A 21140-nucleotide genomic window follows, 5' to 3' on the forward strand; every position below is an offset into this window, starting at 1 on the left:
GAGGACAGAAGGAGGGGAGTAGTTGGAGCAGCTGCATTCTAGAGGAGCTAGAGATGTCTGATAGCTGCTGAAGGAAGTCCTGTCAGGAGGGAGATGTCATAGTCCAGACGAGAGAGAACCAATGCCTGGACAAGGAGTTGTGTGGCATAATTAGTGAGGAAATTATGAAGCAATATGAGGCTGGACTGTGACTGAAGATATATGCTTAATGAAAGAAACCGATGAGCCCAGAGTATCGCCAAGATTTCATGATGGATGGTGAAGGGGTGACATCTTCAAAGGATGCTTAGAGACAAATATGAGAAAGCAGTATCAGAGGGCAAATGCAATGTATCTGATTTTGAAAAGTGAAGTTTGAAGTGATGGTCATTCATCTAAGATGAGATGGCAGAGAAACAGCAGAAGATCTGGTGCTGAAACATATGGGTTGAAAGAGTGAAGTGAATGGAAAATCTGTGCATCATCAGCTTAGACGTGGTAGGAAGAGCCGTGAGAAGAAATCACACTGCCTCAAGACTGAATGTAAAGAGATAAGAGAAGTGGGCCCAGCTCATATTGTTACTGTGATATTAACACCTTTTCATGTTACACGATTTTTCAAGTGATTTTTGGTCACACACTCCATTTACATGATCTTAGTGAGTCTGAGGCAGGCATGTACTGTAGTCTGACAGTCCAACCAGTGCGGGTTTTAAAGCCAGTGACACATTACACAACTTCTAGTTGGAAGGAACGTCAAGCTTAACAACTGTGGTTGCTGATCTCGTCACCTTAGGACAACATGGTGGACATTCTCCAGATAAAGATTCAGTACTGACAATGCTGGACTCAGGCTAACTGGATCTGTTTAAAATATTTCTTCTCATTTCATTTTCCTTGATGAGGGATGAAGCAAGCCTGCCTTCCTCAATGGTATTGTTTTGAGTTGACTGATGCTTTACTTTCATTTAATTGCTGGCAGATTGCCTTTTATCCTTCTATTATAACTAGAATTGGTAATTTCTGTAGTTGTAAAGTCTCTGCTTTGGTTACCAGTTTATATAAAGCCATGACTGACTTGTCCTTCAGAGCACAATAATTTGATTGTGGACAATCTGATCGCCTAGATTCTTAGAGAAGATAACACCTGTTTTGTACATCCTTGAGCTGTATGTCCCTAAAACTCTGTATGCTCTTCTTGACAGTGTGGTGGATGTCCTGTTGATCTCAGCATTCACTTTGAAGTTGAACACTGACACAATGTACTCTCATAGGACTGCGTTGTTTGTTGTGAGTCTTTTCATATTTTTGTCTGACTCTTTTTTATACTTGTAACAATCATCATGGTTGTATTTAATCCTCCCACGTTCCTGTAGTTCACTGCTAGTTTGACCAGGTTACTCAGACTGGCCCTAAAATAGCTCCTGAAAGTTGATGACAGAAATGGCATCACAAGTGGCATACCAAACATCAGACCATTGCACGATTCCACCACAAACCTGGCCACTTCCCTGCACCTTAATACATTGGAGAACGCTCCAACTTGACATGAACTGAAGTTGAATAAATGATAGGTGGGAAAAGCATCCTGCCATCTCATGTGGTGCTGAAGCTGGTAATCCAACCATCCATTGTGCAAGTTGCTTAAAACCATTTCAGGAGTTGGTGGGACAGAGTCCAAGCCAGCATAATCAGGTGTAAATGGCACTTGATGGCACTTACACAGTTCCATTTACCATTTAACCTAACAAGGATTTCTGTGGGATATGGCAGGAAAACCGCAGTGTTCAGAGGAAAACCCACACACATAAATCCAAAGTCCCCCTACTCACTAACCTAACCTACAGACTACACTAGTGATATAGTGGACAGGGCGCCCATCGATCACAGAGCCCACTTGCACATCCTCACTCAGCTTTGGTCACCTAAAGCTAACAGAAGTAATTCACTTCCACATATATAATGGGATTTGAAGTGTTTATTAGTGCTGATGACCTGTCTTTGAATCCTGCGCCTGAGCATTGTCTATGTGGAGCTTGCATGATCTTTCAGTGTCTGTATGGGCTTACTGTTCTCTCATTTTTGGTTCTTTGCTGATTGCCTGTTTGCCCTGTGAAGATGCATAGCAAGTGGGCTTTATGATGAACTAGATTTCTATCCGATTTTGGTTCCTGTCATAAATCCGATCCTTCTAGGATAGGTTCTGGAGTGTCACGAAGCTGCATTCGAACTAATGAAATTATGAAGTTATGTTATGTATTCTTTTAGGGTTTCTCACATAAATAGGGGGAGGATTGTGGTATTCTCACATCACCCTCCCTTTCTTTGTCTGCACGAGTGGTCTTAAATGATACCACTATGTGCCAGCTTTGGTAATAAGTATGAGAGCAGAAACAGGAGGGCTCTTTTCCTCGGCAGTTTCAGTTAATTCAGTCATGATACGCTGTGCCAGTCTCTGTGCTGACAGTGGCAGTGTGATAGATTAGCACTAAGAAGGTGTTTCATAATAAGCACCTGTAATGTTACCCGTCAAAGAAAGGTAAAGGAATACATTTTAAAATGTTTGACATCTCTTCACCTATATGTACCTTCAGTGCCTTTTCTCGGTAACCTTTTGAGTCTGATCCTCTCCTGACCAGAGCTCCCTCTCTCACACACATTCCCATAAATCCTGCTTCTCAGATTCTGTCATTTTGAGGCGTCTTGCTTGTATCCTGCCCGCTTTTATATTTCCCCATTTTTGAAGGGGTCTCTCAGCGTGCCTTTACTCCACCTTGTATTTCTCCGACTCACTTCCTCTTTCGATGTGTCACCAAAGCCAAACTGACCAATCAGATTGCTCACTGGACACACACATAGACCTTAGTGTTTTATTATATAGTAGATAGACATCAGCACACCACTTGTTGTCTTTCAACTCCCTCCATGCAATTTGTTTTATTTGAAATTCTGTCATCAGGAAGGGACCTTAGGTAAGGCCACCACCTATTCTGTTAACCACTCTGAGTTGTGCCTCTCAGTAAAAAAATATTCACTTTCTTCGCCTACTTTTTGGTTTACTGCTGATGAAAGTCAGGAAGAAGACAAGCGAGACAAATCTTAAAATGTTACATGTGTTTATCTCAGGCATGTAATTTACTGAAAACAGTATAAGCTGCGGACACAATTACTCATGAAATTCCATAGCTAAGTATTTATTAGCTTTCATTCCACCATAACCAGCAGCACAGATTATCATTCATCCTGGCTTAAAGTGTTTTCATTTGGACGATTTTCTTTTCTTTCATAAGCACTCCAATTGTGGCACATGCGCACAACTCCATAATACCACACTGTATGTCTTGCTGGCATCTGCCATACTTTATTCTAGTCATAACTCATTGAGTTGTTTACAGGCAGATTGTTTCTGGCTAACTGAGATCTGAATAGAAGCCCCTCAAACTCTGCCTCGAGCCCTCATTGTCTGGAATTTTCCCTTGGTTTCTTCTCAGCAAGTTAGGGTTGCTAAAATTCAAAAACTGTTATTAAGGAGAATCTTTATTCGCCTCACAAAGTGAGATGATGATTTTTTTTCACAGAGCAATGTCTTTTGTCAGTTTCAGCAATCTGGCGACACTGTGCTTGTGGCTTAGGCCAGTGTCACACTAACAGTCAGCATGTCACACTCAACAACTGCATCTGCCCGATGTCACTGCCTTGAGGATGTCAGATTGCATGACTTGTGTCATTTCTTCTCCTGGCTGGGATTCACATTCATGGGTTATGTCTTTTTTGTTCATTGTTGATTCTTTGATTTATGCTGTTTATGTGCATCATTCTTTTCTTGGTTTTGTCTATGTATATAAGCTGTCTTTGGTATGTTCCACGTGTGTTGTGGGTGGGCTGCCTGCCAATTACCTCCAGGAGCTGCCCTCCATCCTATAAATCCTGGAGGTTCATTTTGAATTTGCTGGGGAGTTTGGTGAGTGATTCTTAGTTTAGTTTTGTGGTTTTGGGATTTGTTGGGGGCGGCACGGTGGCGCAGTGGGTAGCGCTGCTGCCTCGCAGTTGGGAGATCTGGGGACCTGGGTTCGCTTCCCGGGTCCTCCCTGCGTGGAGTTTGCATGTTCTCCCCGTGTCTACGTGGGTTTCCTCCGGGTGCTCCGGTTTCCTCCCACAGTCCAAAGACATGCAGGTTAGGTGGATTGGCGATTCTAAATTGGCCCTAGTGTGTGCTTGGTGCGTGGGTGTGTTTGTGTGTGTGTCCTGCAGTGGGTTGGCACCCTGCCCAGGATTGGTTCCCTGCCTTGTGCCCTGTGTTGGCTGGGATTGGCTCCAGCAGACCCCCGTGACCCTGTGTTCGGATTCAGCGGGTTGGAAAATGGATTGATTTGTTGGATTCTTTGACCATTTTATTCTGTTTTTGTTGGCTTCACCATTGGATTGTGTATTGGGATTTGTTCGCCTTTGATTGCCTGTGCTGGCAACTCCTTTTTGCTTTGTTTAATTGTGCTCTACAGAGCTTAATATATTTTCTTAATTTTTTGTCAAACAAACCTTTTTATTATACAAAGATTTGGTACTTGCCCTTATCACTAGCCAGGGGTTGATGGTATATCCCCATCTAGTGGGCATCATTAGAAATGTTTGTGACTACTTGTGTGCTTTGGAATTCCAAGTTCACAACAACTAGGAGTTATAAGGGATGGTGGATTACGTGAGCCTCCCTTAACAGTTCTTAGTTTCAAAGTCTCAAAGCATAACAAGCTTGCCACATTTTACAGCCAGTTACTGTGCTTCAGTGGCAGCTTTGGTGGCTTTCTGAATATTTTCCACATATGGTGACTTGTCTCTGCCCACATGCTTACTTTTTCCATTCTGTTGTATGATAAACACCAGAAATCAGACAGATTAGACCCTGTTCTGTTTTCATGGTCAAAAACATCCACTTTCTTCTTTTCCTGGTGGCTGCATTGTACATATTGTACTTCCAGACTGAGCACTCACATGGCTGTCAGCTGTCACAGAAGCCCACCCCAACGACCTAAAAAGAAATCAAACCTGCAGCATTGCAAGACACAAAAGTTTAAGACTGATACCACAGAGATGGCATTTTTGTGTATCTTGGTATATCTTGGGACATTTAAGGTATATTTTTAACGTTAAAAGTCAGGGTCACATTTCAGACCTGTGGAGTTGGGGGCTACCTTGGGTGAGGCCTATATTTGGACAGGCTAGTAAAGGTCCTAGTTCTGCTTTGTGGGACATTTACAAGGCCTCATCCCCTTTTTCTGTGTTTGTGTGCCTGACATTGCAGTGATTTTTAATCTCTCTCATGAGTTTTTATTTTGTGATCATTCTGCCTTTTTGAAGGCTACAGCTATGAAAATGTTCCTACCTGCCTCTTCATGGATTCTTTAGATCAAAGGTGTATTTTTAAACCTGCTGCAACAGGTTCTTTGAGGTTTGTTACTCTCCCCATGCTGCGAAGGTTTAGTGGTCACTTGGTAGTTAACTGCAGGTTTGCGGTGAATGCTTTAGGCACAATACTGTTAATTCAGCTCAATTTATTCTTGTATAGATGTCCTCATTGAAACCTTTAAATTCTTATACATACAGTATCTACAGCTATTGTATGATGATTGTCATCAGTCTAAAATGTGCTTACTCCAATTCAGGGTAACGGGGAGTACAGGAGCATATCCCAGAAGCACTAGGTGCAAGGCAGGCTGGACAGAGCCCACTTGCAGGTCCACACTCACCCTCGGTCAGTTTGGAATCACCAATTACGATGAACTGAATGCCTTTGGGGACGTGAAGGGGATAACCCATGCAGGCAGAAGGAGAACGTAAACATTCATAAAGTATCTATCTATCTATCTATCTATCTATCTATCTATACAATGACCATTTATTTATAAATTTACAAAAAGAGGCTTGTAATCTGCATACAAACATCGGGACTTATAAAAGAAAACTTGACAGGGGAGCATGTGTGTATTTATGGCAACTCTGACCCATGCATACGCAACATTTTGGAGAAGCTGGGAAATGACAACCCCTTCAATTAAGTAGGGAGATGCAGCGAAACCTGCTAAATGACAACTCACGTGGTTAATAATTCATATCACCAAACTGATATTATAATGTGCACTGACGTGACATATTACACCTCAGATGTGATGATTCTGATGTACACTGTTGTTCTCTTGAACGCAGATGCCGGTGGTGGGAGGCTGCTCAACTGGCCAATGAAGTTCCGCAACATTTTGATTACATATGTATGAGCTTGATTAGCATGTTCCATATATGGGTATTTCCCATTGGTGTTCGACATGTGCTCCCATACACACGTTTACAATTTATAAAGGGTAAATTGCATAGAAATGTGCATACGCCAGGTTTTATAAATCTGATATTCTTTTTTATTTGGCATACGCATTTTCCTGTTTTCTTATTTTTTTTTTTTTGAAATGAGGCCAGACGTGTGAGATTCAAACCCAGTATGCTGGATCCATGAAGTATCAATTCTAACCACTGACCAGTCATGTTAATAAGATAGCAAGTATAAAACTATACTATACATACACCCCCACATCAAGGGTAAGCAAACAGAAATCAGTCTCTTTTACTAGAATATAAACAACACCATGTAACTGTAAATTCTTGCTAGCACATATTCCATTGTCTGTGTGTGTGTGTGACTTTTCAAGTACTGATAAATGACAAAGCTTTGCATAAGTAGAAAATGATGGGCCCTTGAAGCAAAGTTGAGGAATCCTTACTTATATCTTAAGCAGCCATGTTTTTCATCTTTGCTTTCCCCCTCTCAACTCCTTTCTTGTAAAAAAAGCAAATCTTCTCCAACATCATTTATCTTGATGTTGGGGATGGTTGTTCTGATGCTTGCCCCTTCAATCCAAAACCCATCTTATCATACAATTCTTTCAGGCAGCACTCCGCCTCGGACTTGTACTCCACACACCGTGCTATATAACTTACCATTCTGTTAGGCACCTTAATGGCTTCTGAACACTGTCTGGAAGATGAGAGCGATGAGTTAGTCTTGCTGGGCCAAATGTGTAATATATACGTCTAGAGACAACTCTGAGGGAATTTTGTTTAAAATTGTGGGAATAATTGGACGACTCATTGACTGTCACATTTCTAAAACAATCCAACGCCTCAAAAGAGCGGTGGTGAGTCTGAACTGCAAAGAGTGATGGATGATGGTAGTCTCGTTAACTTGGTCCGCTGCCAAAGTGTCTCCTAAAACAGACCCCCACTGAACTTATAATCATGTGATCCATGAGTAGAGATCACTTTGATCATCTTAAAAATAAACCTAAATTGTTGCAAGCAAAAAAACCTTTCTGTAATACTAGATTATATATTGGCTTTAAAAGATATTGTGGAAGCGAAAAATACGCTGAAGATTCTCACTTTAAATGAAGGCTAAAAGAGTCGAAGGATAGGCAAACAGAATAATTAGATTTATTGCAATAAACAATAACATGGACTCAACCCAATTAAGCCAAACTGAGCTGAGCCCCGAACAAGCCAAAAATAACAGTTTATAGAATCATTTCTTATCATCTTGACCTTGTTTGAAACAATGCCTTTGCTGTCTATGGTCTCTCACTACTCCAGTTGGCTTCTTGCTGGTCACTAATATTTTCTGCATTTCATCATTAGTATCATTCCTTGCTTCCTGGCCTTCAAACTACAGGTGTTCTCCTTGTTCCTCCTTCTTTGTCCTCAGGTAGTTTCTGTACGTCATTCTCTTCCTGATCTATCTTTCCGAGTTACCCAATATTGGTGATTCTGCTTCGAGCTTAACTAAAAAATGAAATATGACTAATGCCTTTATTTAACTGTTTGCTTGACATATCTAATTTGCACTAAATGTAATGCTTATAGAAGCTGTTAATTACTTTTATGTCTATTTATGCTAATACATACATTTTTATTTTCCATAATATCAATGATAAATTTGAAAGATGCAGGCTCTCTGTTATTCACTCTGTCAAATAAATGTCATGGTGTTTACGTTTTGCGTTTTAAAACATCATTGGTTTGTCTGTAGTCATCTCTGTGGTGCAGTTGGGGTGTTTGATACAAAGTGATACATCATGATGGCTGTCATATGAATAACGGGACAGACCCCTCAGTAAGAGAAGCCCAGCAGTTTCATTTCATGTAAGGAACAGTGCAGGTCCTCAGTGTAAGCCCATTGCTCTGACGTTGAGTTAGGTACAGTAGATACCATTTGGTCAGAGTTTGCTCCTCCTCTTCTTTGTGACATCCAGGCTATCCCATGGGGAGAATCTGTAGTAGTAGGTGAGGATGGCCAAAAGCTAAAGACTAAGGAGCATATCCAGAAGGGACACCAGATGCCAGTGTCACAGGGACCACCCTATGAGAGCAATAAGAAAGGCTAAAAGGCCAACCTAAGGTACAGGCTTTAGGGTTCCTGAAAGATTTGTTGTTTAAAAATCAAGTGGTCCTGGAGAATACACTGTGGCATGAGTTGCTCACCTGCTTGTCTGAACACCACACCATAGACACCCACTGTTTGTTTGTCTTGTGTATCACACAACACCCCAAAAGTTGTTTTTTGCCTCTTTTTGCTCTGCCACTGACACCTTTCATCCTTTCTTTGTGAAGATTTTTTATTCATTCTTTCAGAAAGATTTTAGCTGTTGTGCCGTGAGACTAAGAATGGCAGATTGCTAAGGCTTAGAGGAAGATAACGTGAACTGCTTGCAAGTGTAAACACTGCACAAAGATGGCTGCTGAAGTATCCTCCTGGCACTGTTTGACTTCAAATGAGGCTAACAACTAAATCTCTCTATTATAATTAAAAAAATCCTGGGACGAGACGTGACTTTTTCAGGGAGATACTTTCACATCCCGCAAGACAAGACTTTGAGCCAAGAGATTTGGAAATAAAAGACACAGAGTAAATAACAGAGTAAATAACAAAGTAGAACGACGTAAAGAATTCAAAGACGTTGGTGGGAGCAGGTTAGAGATAATGAAAGTACTAAAATTCAAAAGTCTTCAAAAAATGATAGTAAAGGTTGCATTAGCACAATCAAACGGAAATTATTACTCGGTGAAATAACAGAACAGCGAAAAGTGATCGAATATATGCACATAGTTGATATGACAGAAGTATATAGTTATTGTTCAGCTTTAAAAGTTTAAGTCGGAGACTTGTAGATCATCTAATTCATGTTGCCATCAGGAAAATGTAGCATTTCTTCCTAATGAAGAGGCGTATCTGCAAGAATTAAAAGATTTGTTGTTTGGTGAAAGTGAAATCCACATACGCAAGTGGCAGTGACGCAAAGTGGCTGGCATGTGAAGCGAGCAGGGGGTGAAGCCCCCTAGTGGTATAAAATATCAGTCGGCTGTAGGTCCCACAATGACATAGGAGTTTGGATTTGGACAGTTGGCAGCCATCTCAGAACTGAAGGTGGGTGCTCAGCATCATTCTGGAGCTGCCTGTCTGAACTGTGGGAGGGAAAGGAGACCGTGTTAGCGACAGCGCCTCCTCTCACCGTGGGGTGGTACCGCTTACCTCACCAGAGCCAGAAGGATGGTCCCCAGGTACACATGCATGACAATATCTACTTTTGTTACATTTATTGTAAATGTTTTCATGTCTGTCTAGTTTATCTTTCCCCAGTTTATCTGTCTGTCTACTGTTTGACCAGCTCAGGCATTGATTACAGGCTACTGAATGTTAGAAGAGACATGTTTTATTTCTTATGAGTACAGAAAGGCTCTCATGGCTGAAGAACAGTGATATTGGGCTATGCCATCAAAGGCTATGTGGCCAGGTGACTCCAATGTGATTTTTTATCTTAATGCGATATAAATCTGATGCTTTCAGAGCTGTGTGGACACAGAAATATGATTTTTTCAAATCAGATTTGAGTCACTTTCATAGACTAGATGCATATCTGATTTGTGGCCATGCGGCATGAATGAGAACGGTCAGATTGGAATTCTTGTGTTTTTTGCCTGAAAGAATGGGCCGATATCAGCCAGCACAGTAAAAAAAAAAAACAATGCAGGGGAGCTACAGCTGTGACAACAGCCACAGTCCCGCCATTGCTGGCTCCCTTCTTGTACCCACACATCTCTTGGTACAGCAGTGCCATCTGCACAAGCTAGTCGATGGGTTTGTTTTGCCTCATCGGACAAACTGTTTGCCAACCTCCAGAACAAAATGTTATGCATGCGCTTGCTACTAGCATGTCCATTTTGTCAGTTTTAATGCCACACATGAGTCGTCTCACAGATCTGAAGCTTTTTGTTATTGGTGACGCAGATGACTTGTGCACAAATATATCAGAGTGCACACATGTGCCGTCTTGGAGGCCGATTACAGTTAGACACACCGAAGGTCACTTGTACTTTGTGTGTGAACCGTCTAGGTGGGCAAATCCAATCTGAGCAAAACCTCTGCACTGAGCGATGAGGCTTGTAATGTGAACGTAGCACAAGGGGCTTTGGCTACAGATGTGGTGATGGGATCAGCAGAGGGAATTCAGTTATTGTTATTATACCAATTCATATGGATTTGCTAAGGTGCAGAGACTCTTGTAACAAAGCAGATTTCCTCCAAATTATCAAACAGGACTTCATGTGATCTGAGGGTCACCTCAGATGATCCCATCCAACTCAGAACTCGTGTCTGAAAGCAGTTCTTCCACTGGGTTACCAATGTGCTCTTCCTCTTCCACTCTGTTATCATTCTGACAGTGAAGATGAACTGTATGATGTGATAAAGACATCATGTCAATAATTTAGGGACTAGATAAGTGACCACTGTGTCCTTTTTATTAAATGGAGTGGAGGGATTTCAGAAAATCGGTTGACCTTTTTATTAGTCAAGTCAGGAAGTAACCCTAGATGGGTTGTTGATCCATTGCAAGTCCAGCAAACAAATAGCTTGGAGAAGCAGCTTCTAAAATCTGTCATGCCAAGTTTAATAATTGTAGCTTGATTGACTGGGCATGAGTTATCTTAAAGTCTTCTTTCTACAAATACAATAATTTTGTTTTGCTCATATGAGGAATATTTTCTTCACTTAAACTCCAGAGTTTGCTCTTGCTAGTGACACTAAGAAGATCTGTTTATTCCCAGACACAGAGAAAGCACCAGGCATGCATGTCAATCAATAGCTTGTGATAATGCGGAAGAAAAATCAATAATATAAATGGAGGTTTACTAGGGACAAAATCCGCTTCTTGTATCATGGTGTGTAGATCAATATTTGCTGCTAGTTTACAAACCGGCCTTTGATGTACAAATCCATTTTCAGTTTCAAAGTGTTGGTTTCACATGGAAATTGATTTACATTTTGATGTACGCCTTCAACTGGCAGACTGCTAATAGTTTTAGTTCAAGTCAAGGCCGTGATTTTAACTTGTATTTTACTGGGGTTTCTGGGTATGGAGATGAATGTGCAAATGCTCTGTCACCTGCAAGTCATTTTAGGGTCACTTTCACCCACTTTTGTATTTTTATCCCCTTGTTTACTATACGCTTTCCTTCTGAGTGTAACTCTTTTTATATTCATTTTGATGCACTACATTTTTAATCCTTTAACAGTTCTGCAATGCATAAAATAGTGCGTTACATTTTACAATGGATAAAATATTTAGCCCTCAATATTTTTCTCATTTTGTTGTCTCAGGTTATGCATTTAAAAAACATATTTTTATTACCTTTATGAGTGATTTTAAATTATCCCTAATCAACTTCCAAAATGTTCCACATCATGCTGTGTTGATGAAAAGGCCAAATAGTCAGAGGTTTTACAAGATAAAATCTAAAAACATCAGATAAAACGGTACACATCCCTCTGTGAACTGAAAACTAAATTCACTGACACAGCATGCAAAACATAGCAATTTCTTCAAAATCCAAGTGCGCAAGTACACTTCTGGAGTTCTCAAATCTCCGAAATCATTAAAGTGCAAAAAAAGAGTTAACTGTGAGTCCAAAAAATGAGCATGAAACCTCTGATAATTTACTTCCATCCATCCATCCATTTTCCAACCCGCTGAATCCGAACACAGGGTCACGGGGGTCTGCTGGAGCCAATCCCAGCCAACACAGGGCACAAGGCAGGGAACCAATCCCGGGCAGGGTGCCAACCCACCACAGGACACACACAAACACACCCAGCACACACTAGGGCCAATTTAGAATCACCAATCCACCTAACCTGCATGTCTTTGGACTGTGGGAGGAAACCGGAGCGCCCGGAGGAAACCCACACAGACACGGGGAGAACATGCAAACTCCACGCAGAGTGAACCCGGGAAGCGAACCCGGGTCTCCTAACTGCGAGGCAGCAGCGCTACCACTGCGCCACCGTGCCGCCCTGATAATTCACTTGTGTTTCACAAATACATTTAGCTCTTCATGTGCTCTGAAGTAAGTCACATCCGTTGCCTTTTTACATCTCCAACCTGAGTCCCCGAGGATTCACAATATGGACACTAGCTGATGTGCCACCCAATTGCACTGTTTCAACATGTCGATAGCAAATGGCTGGAAAAAAACTAAACTGACACTTTATTGACGTGTCTCTGCTTCCAGTTGACAAGCAGCACACTGGAAAACAGCAGTAAAGGTGAAAATGGAAATAAAACTGAGTGCCATTATGAACAACACCACACATCGTCTCTGTGAAACACTCACATTGAGGACCATCAGCCAATGAATCCTTCAGCAGGAGTGTGTCAATGAAATGTGTCATTAGGCCTGCGACTGGGACTGCCAAATCAGAGGTTTTCTTCATTTTTAAATTTTCTTCCCTTTAAGTCAGTCGGGTGTGTGTATTTATGTATTCTTTATTTAAAGAGCTTCGGTTAAAATAAAATTCCTTCTGGGGACAAATAAAACAAACTATCTATCTATCTATCTATCTATCTAATCGTGTGTGTTTTGTATCTCTCTAACTATTCTTGTGTCATTATTTTGTTTGTTTAAAGGCTCCCTGGTTTCAGGTGTTTCTATATTTGCTGGTTCCTGATGTTCTCCCTCCGTGTCTTCACTATGATTTTTTTTTTCTTTATTTATTTGATTGTTTCTCTCCCGGTTTCCACCTTGGCTGGTTTTCCTTGAGCTCTTTCTGTCTTCCAGTTTTTAAATTCAACTTGCATCCCATGCAGTTCAGCACAGTTTAAGATGACAACACACTATGAGGAGCATTGCAGCTTTTCAACTCCTCATTTATTGTCTTGTTAGTTTGGTTTGACTTTTGCTTCAGCCTCTTGGACCTCTGATGTTTTTGGGTTTTCTTGATTGCTTCTGGTAAGTTTCTTTGGGTACAATAACTCCTTCCTACCCTTAGACGCTTTAGTCTGCCACCTGATGGTTTATTCATCTCATGGCCAAGTCTCTGTCAGCTCACTTTGTTCCTTTTGCTCTAAAAATAATCAAACCTGACCAGTCGGACTTGTCCTTTCCTCCAGTTTGCGTGTTACCCTCACTAGCTCAGTTTTCCTAGGTCTCCCATAATGATTTGCAAATGTAATGTGGACCACCTCAAATGAGTCATTGCTGGCGGTTTTAGGTGGTTCCGCTGGTATTGATCCAAGAAGCTGAGATTTTACGGCATCCTTTCTTCCTGGGGGCACGTTGAAAAGACGGATATGTGACTCAGAAGAATGCCTTTGTCCGTTTCATGCGTGAGACTTTTAAGGGGCGCAGGTCAGAATGCTTTTGAAGACATTGCTTGTGACGGGTCGCCTCATTTGCAGACCAGGATTGATTATGTATTTATCATGTGACACAGATTGTGACAGTATGTTTCATTAATATTGTGACACTGATCCCTCTGTATTTTGTTTAGGTCATTTATTTATTATTATGAGAAGCAGTTGCTGGCCCCTTCCTACATTCCTTTCAAGGTGGAATTGTTTCCTCCCCATTGAAGTGACGCTCAGGTACAAACACATTTTATTGCTACCGTTGATGCTGCTGACTCACTGGCATGTCTCCATTTTTTTTTTTTTTTTTTTTAATTGTGAAATTTTTTCCTGATGTGAAAACCGTTACCCAGAATTTTATTGTTACTATGGAAGTTGTTAGCTCGCATGGTGTACACAGTGGTTGTGATCTCACAAATGTGAAATTTAAACCCAACAGGACCACTGTAGAGCGTATGGTCTTACCACAAGGCATAAATCTTGCACAGCGATGGCCATTGTAGGGGATACATAAACAAATTCCTGAAAAAAAGAAAAAAAAATGAACAAGCCGGCGAAGCGCACTCACATGCTTAACTCTTTTATTGAAAACACCCCATGGCCCAGGGCGCTGGATGGTGTTCAGGCTGGTGAGGACTTCAAACTACAGACCTTGAAAGAGCAGCAAAAGTCTGCCTCCCGGGGTGGGCTCCATATGACCTTGGGCTGAAGAGGCCCACTGCAGCTGAGCCCACCAGGCTATTAACCATTTCATCTCCAGCTGAGAACTTAATCCAGTTTTGGTCAGATGTCTTCAGTGCCCTCCCCTAACCCCCCACACCTGCGCCCACTGGGGCTTAGCCTATGATGAGTTCTGCCGGAACACATGTTCTTCATTTGTGAGTCTGCGGGTGGCGACTCTACACTAATTTGAAACAGTCCCCGTTGACAGGATGTTCGCTGGCAAGAGAGGATTGCAGATCCTCCCAGGTACGTACCCAATTGTAGGGTGCATAGTGCAGGCAAAGAGAACGACACATGGATGGCTGCTGCAGAAAAGGGAAATCTGAGTGCTGGGCAACATTAAGCAGTCTAACCTGAAAGTACTTTTGCACTCGGTTGGCAAATATCCCATTGTTTGCCAATCCAGGCCCATCAGCAAGACCTTGACCTTTCAATTCAAGGTAGTTCTCCGCCCAGTGTGCTCCAGTTCCAATGTAAAAAGGGCAGACAGATTAAGTCCAGCATCAAGAACCGCTAAAGCGCTTGGCACACTTCTAAAGTTTAGCTTACAGTCTCTCAGTTCTGAGAGGTGCATTTTAGCATTGCTGCGTTTTTAGCAGTAAATATTCCATTCAATGTTTTGATGGCTTTGGTGTTTTATTCAATAAAGTATTTCATTTTGATTTATTACAACTTTGATTTTACAATCGTTGTTTTCCATCTCCTTTTAACTTTTTCAAACTGTAATGCTTTATCTTACTGTCCCTTCTTTTCACATGATGTGACCAAAATATTTTATCTTCATGGTAGCAATACCAGATGATTTTTACCTAATCTTAAAGTCACTGCTATGTGCAGCAATCTTACCTTCTAACCTGCTCTATTTATTTCCTGTTTTCTATGCCCTGCCCCTTAATGACCCAAGAAATGCAATAACATTATCGTACCTGACTTACGAGAGATAACTGCTAGGTGCCTTTGTATCCACAGGGGGGCACTGTGGTGCAGAGCCTCTGTGAAGACACTTTGACTCGGGTACAAACTTTACCAAGTTACAAGTAAGAAACACTTTAACCTTGTTTATTGATCTGTTTCTGTACAAATACATCACAAATATGAGATGGCAAAAAATCTTTACTGTGCACAAACATCTTTCCATCTCAAACTTGTTTTAATAAATATTTATTTTTAAATAGGAAAGTGGTTTGTTTTCAGCAGGAACATTTATCTTTGAGTCTACCTTGAGTTTCCTTTTGCATTAAAACTCTTGAAGTGGCATTCAAATCCAGCAGTGGAAATAAATACTTTTTTTTCTGATTCTTAACAACTATTTACACAATATTGTACATTAACTGATGAAGAAAATCTGCCATAGACTTGTGGGGAAAAAAAGAAAGAGACAAGTGGAACGTAGAAATGGTCAAGAAACAATCCTGGAATATACTTAATGAATGATATTTTAAATTATCACTTTATAACTGACTGAGCATATTACCAGAATCCTTCATTTTAAAGCAATCCGTCCATCCCTTGTTTTGAAGTTGCTGATTCTTGCACATGAAGGTAACTCACATTTCCAGCTCCCTGGGTTGAAACCCCATGCCCTGCTATTGCTTGTGCGGAATCTGCACCTTCTCCCCATGCCTGTGTGAGTTTTCCTCCGGGTTGTCTGGTTTTCCTTGTAATTCCCAAAAGATTTGTGGGTTATGTTTATTGATTTTAAAGAGTAGTGTGATGGATATGGCGCCTCCAGTTCTACTGGGACAGGCCGTGACCCTGACTGGGGCTAAGATTTTCTGTTATGCTACTCCAGTAGAGATTCACATGGAGGCCTTGGGCCTATCACAGCCACACCAGGCACAAAGCACAAAACAGTACTGGATGGGGTATCCGTTCACTGCCGTACACTCACCAATTCTTACTCCTACAGGGCCCGTTCAGAGTTACCAGTCAAACTAATGTCAGATGTGGGAGGAAAACCCCCAGAAAAACGTCTAGAGATGCACAGAGAACTTCACACAGAAATGAGTAATTATATTGGGGTTTGAACCCAGGTCCCTGGAACTGTCAGGCCACTAAATATTAACCCTCTAATAATTTTAAAACTGCATTAAAATAATGAAATCTTTTAAGAAATGGTGAATGTTTAAGGCAAAATTTATGTTTAGTGTGACACAAGAAATGGAGGTATTTTCAAAAAGTGACAAGCCCTTTTGAACAGGAGGAGTTTTGCTGGCTGACTTTGCCCGATATTAAGACTGTCTGCTGAGATATAAAAAACATATTTTCTTTCCTTTTTGGCTAAAAATCTAAAGAATAGACATATTAACAACTAAAGAGTAACTGCAGCCATGACTGTAACCAGCAGAAATCCAAAGTTGAATTGAGAGGAGAGCACAAAATTGGGCATGAGGGCAAACATCCACGTATGGCATAAATAACCTCAGCTGACCTGATTGAACAAACACTTACGTGAGTCTAAATAGAATCATATTTAAATAAAGAATAATTCACAAATATAAAAATATCATTTATGTAAAATAATTCTGTATAGAGATGATTTTTTTAGCTTCTCTGAAGCACATGTTCAGCTTACTTTAGTAATCTAGGGTGTCCTAAAATAATGCTTCACATTTGCAAAAATAAGTTATAAAAATGACATTATATCTAAAGTATGGCAAAAGGCAACGAGAGAAATGTGATGGCATACTGATGGCCCCTAAGCACAACAACGAAAGAGCAGCATGAAAAGGGGAACGACACCTTCAGACCATCGAACCAGCCAACACTGCAGCCATCTTCAAACCCGACTGAGCCACTCAATGTGGTGCTGCTCCAGAGCCTAACACGAGTGAGGAGGTAAGACTTCTGAGGGTGCCATTTGACTTGCGACCAGAGTAAGTCAATTCCAAATGTGTGAAATTCAAGATACAGTTCAATTTACAAAGGAACCATGTTTTCAGCCTACAGCTGCGAGGCCATTTCTTTAGAGCACTTTGTATGTTCTCAGTTGAAAGTTGCATTTAACATTTACCAGATCCTCAACGTTGTGTATTTTATATTTACTTGTTGTTACAATTTTTTGCAAAAAAGTATGAAAAGGTGATAACCTTTAAGCAAGAGTGGTAACATAATTTTAGGACACCCTGTTTTATATGAACAGTCTATAGTGTAACTAGTCATGATTAATGTGCACCATAAAGGTTGCCAACTCTCATTCCATTCTCACCTCCAGTTCCACCGTGAGTATATGGTAATAAGGCCGAGTTACACTGTGTACTTAGGCAGGCCATTACAATGTAAATACAGTACACTATAATAAGAGAAACCTATGCGTTGCTAATAATTGACACACCCATATACAGCAGGTGGGCATTTACACTACCTTAATATTTTGTTATTTAGTAGCAAGCGGGCGTCCTGTGAATAGGTGGTTTCCGTATGGTTTTATTTAGACGACAAACCCAGGATCAGAAAAAACAGAACAGAAAGCAGTCAGGCATTGAACTGATATGCCACCTGCAAATGACTGGGATGGATGTGTTGATTATGCCTTGAAAGGGTTAGTAAAGGATGATGTTTCATTCCTCTTAGTAACAAATGTGTGCTGATATCTGATGGTCATCACCACTCCTCTGAATTGTGTTGGTTTATATATTTTTTTAAATGTTGTCTTATTTTTTTTTTTTTTATGACATACTTATTTAAACAAGGGTATAACATCCACAATGTGTGTTAATGTACCTGGGAATAACTCCTCCTTGTTTAAAATTAGAGGGTGGTGCAGTACTAGCAGAATAAAATGAGTACGCACTGATTTGACAGAGCAGGAAAACACCTCCAGAATGAAAGATGTCCGAGCCAAAAAGCAAGGGAGCAAATCCTCCATCGTTTGCGAAGAGCAAAGATGAGAGTAATGAAAACGCAAGTGCCAGACACCTACACATACGAATGCATCATTAGCGTTTCTGGACTGTGAGGACGGGTCCCAAATGAAGGCGTGCAACTATCTCATGCTTTCTAAAGGCAAGAATTGCCTCTACTAGAATTCACTCTAACTTGGTATTTAAAATGAAAACTCTGGCCAAAGTAACAATATGTAGGATGCCACCTGATGGGTCTCTTGTCATTCATTAAAAGGTTTTGCGAAATATTCATTAAAAAAAAAAAACAATTTTTCAAAGAGTCCATTTGACTCTCTGCCAGACACGATGTTTTCAGCACACCTAACTTTTCAAAGAGCACAAACCCCTCTGATCACATGTAACAAATACAAAACCAAATGTATATCCTCCTGCAGGGTGCGCAAGTTTGTGTTGTGAGGTGGTCTGCAGTGAAAGCAGCCTGGAGTGCACATGTCCAAGAGTCCGATCTCCCTTGCCTCATCCACAATCCACAGTCTTTTTATCCCTTTAACTCTCTATTCAGTCTCCTCCAGATGAGAATCGGTGCTAGTGACAGCCACAGGCCCGGACAACCATGTTACGGTACTTCTTCAGAATGACATTGGAGCTGTCGTCAAAGTACAAAACAGAAATGGCATGCAGCTGTGTGGGTGCACAGCAGGGCTTTGGAACTGTTTCTGGGTTAATGAAGTGAACCTGGCAAAGAAGAAAACAAGACATTGTAAAGGAAGAGGAGAATGGGCTGAACATACAGTACGACAATTAAGCTGTCAAAGAAACTGAAAAAATACAATTAAAAGAATTCTGTGGGACTCAGAAGGGGTTTAAGTGGGCCTGAGAATACACTGCATTACAATTCGGTGACATACTCCAGAAAGCTGGACTGAGAAGACGAAGAGTGTTTTAATACCCTCCTAGAATCACTGCTTAAAACAAACAAATTGACGTTAGCATTTGTATAAAATTAGAAGAACAAAAATAACAACTAAACACTGAATACATTGACACTAAAAAGTACACACCCTTTTTGATCTGATCACATTTTATCGTGTTATAGAGAGGGTCATGTACAGAGTACGGTGAAATGCTTAGTTGAATGTGGCAGTCAACATGTAACATACTGCCACTCTTTGGCCCAATGCTTAGTAACTCTGTACTGGTATACTAAAGCATTGGGTTTTTTGAAAATGTAAGGTTTTGCTTTGATACAAATGTAGTGTCGTCAATTCATTACAGAGTTATTGAGTGAAATTAAATTTTTATCTGTACGTTAGACCAACACGTAGAAGGCAACTACTAAACTACCTTACCTAACAAATGACCGTGTATTACATTAGGAGTTTGTTCTACAATTAACACAACAAAAATTAAAAAAAAAAAGATACAAGAAATAAATGACATACACTTAAAATATAGCATGCTACTGCAGATATGGAAGTTAGCACTATAATATATAAATAAGGCAGCCAACAAACACAACAAGCTGTGAAACCTGCCAAAACATTGTAACATTCCCCAGTGTGTCTGCTGATTTATGGATTTATCATGAAATTAATCGTGCAACAAATATCAACATTACATTTCCATAAAATGTATTTCAAAATGTCAGCTTTAAAAATTTTCTTGTTTCTGAAAGCCAATTTTTCATGATTACAGAGGACAGGATGAAACGTCATTTTTCTTAATTACTGTTCTTCAGGATAGTTAATAAAAAGCAAGCCTCAATTTCCTGAACCAAGAACACATTCGTACTGGGAGTCCCACATTGATGTTTAATTACGTTCATTCATTATTGAATCCCCTTAACGAATTCAGAGTCGCACAGGCTGGAGCCTGTCTGAGCACAAGGCGGGAACAAACCCTGCAGACGGGGCATCTCGTTGTAGAAGCACCCATGCGTACACCCGCACTCGCTCATATTGGGCCTGTTTAGTTTCACCAGTCCACCTAACATACGTTTGGGAGAAAAACCTATGGAGACTTTTGGAGAATGTGCCAACCCTTCCAAAATTTTAAAAAGTTACAATTTAATGTTAGATAAACCTACCATGAGGGAGATCCATAATTTATAAATAGAGATCTTAAAAAAAAAATGCACCACTTCAACAAGTTTCTGAAGGACTAATTACGAGAAGGCTTTCAAATACTCCAAAGAACACTGTATTATAAATAACTAGGGTGAAAATGAGAATTTGTGTGGAGCAGGAAGTTCTTCAAAAATTGAAATCTGGACAGAAGAATATAGAAACTGTGCATAATAACAATTACCTTAGTGCATAACAGAAATCGATAGAAGGATGTGAAGGGCATTGTTTAAAAAAAAAAAAAGGAAAATTTTGCTACAGATATCATCAATGGAAGAGCAACTGGAAGACATCAACTGCTCCACACTTTTCTTACACTGGAGGCAGTATCATATTATAGGGATGATTCCCTGTTTTAAGACTGGGAAGATTTACAGTATGATACGGAAACTCAAAATGTATGCAGCAAAGAAAACCCTGCAAAAGACTTCACATGTGGGAGAAGAATCAACTGGTATTGTTACACTTGGATGGCTTCAAAACAATGCAACAATTTTCTGGAGCTGTCCAGTCAATGACTAGACATCAATCTAACTGAGAATATGTGGGTAAAGTGATCATTTATTGTTCATCCTTGCCAATCTTTGGAAACTTAAGCAAAGAAGACGGAGATAAAATGACCATATCCATATGCCTAAAAAACTTGTGGCAGTAAGGTCTATCAAAAGTGGCTCCACAAAATATGGACTTCCAGAGGTGACCACTTACAGAATCGCTCATTTTCTTCTTTTTTTTTTTTTCCACTCTAGAAG

General features: G+C 40.5%; 1 protein-coding gene across 1 annotated transcript in view; it reads right to left on the reverse strand.

Annotated features, from left to right (window-relative positions):
• Positions 1-15463: 15463 nt before the first annotated feature.
• Positions 15464-21140, reverse strand: part of bmp7b (bone morphogenetic protein 7b) — a 74889-nt gene continuing 69212 nt past the window's right edge. Inside the window, 1 exon segment of the mRNA XM_028811815.2 lies at positions 15464-19000. Coding sequence (XP_028667648.2) covers positions 18851-19000 — 150 coding nt within the window. The 3' untranslated portion in view covers positions 15464-18850.

The sequence above is a fragment of the Erpetoichthys calabaricus genome, chromosome 10 (assembly GCF_900747795.2).
Source record: "Erpetoichthys calabaricus chromosome 10, fErpCal1.3, whole genome shotgun sequence".
NCBI lineage: Eukaryota > Metazoa > Chordata > Cladistia > Polypteriformes > Polypteridae > Erpetoichthys > Erpetoichthys calabaricus.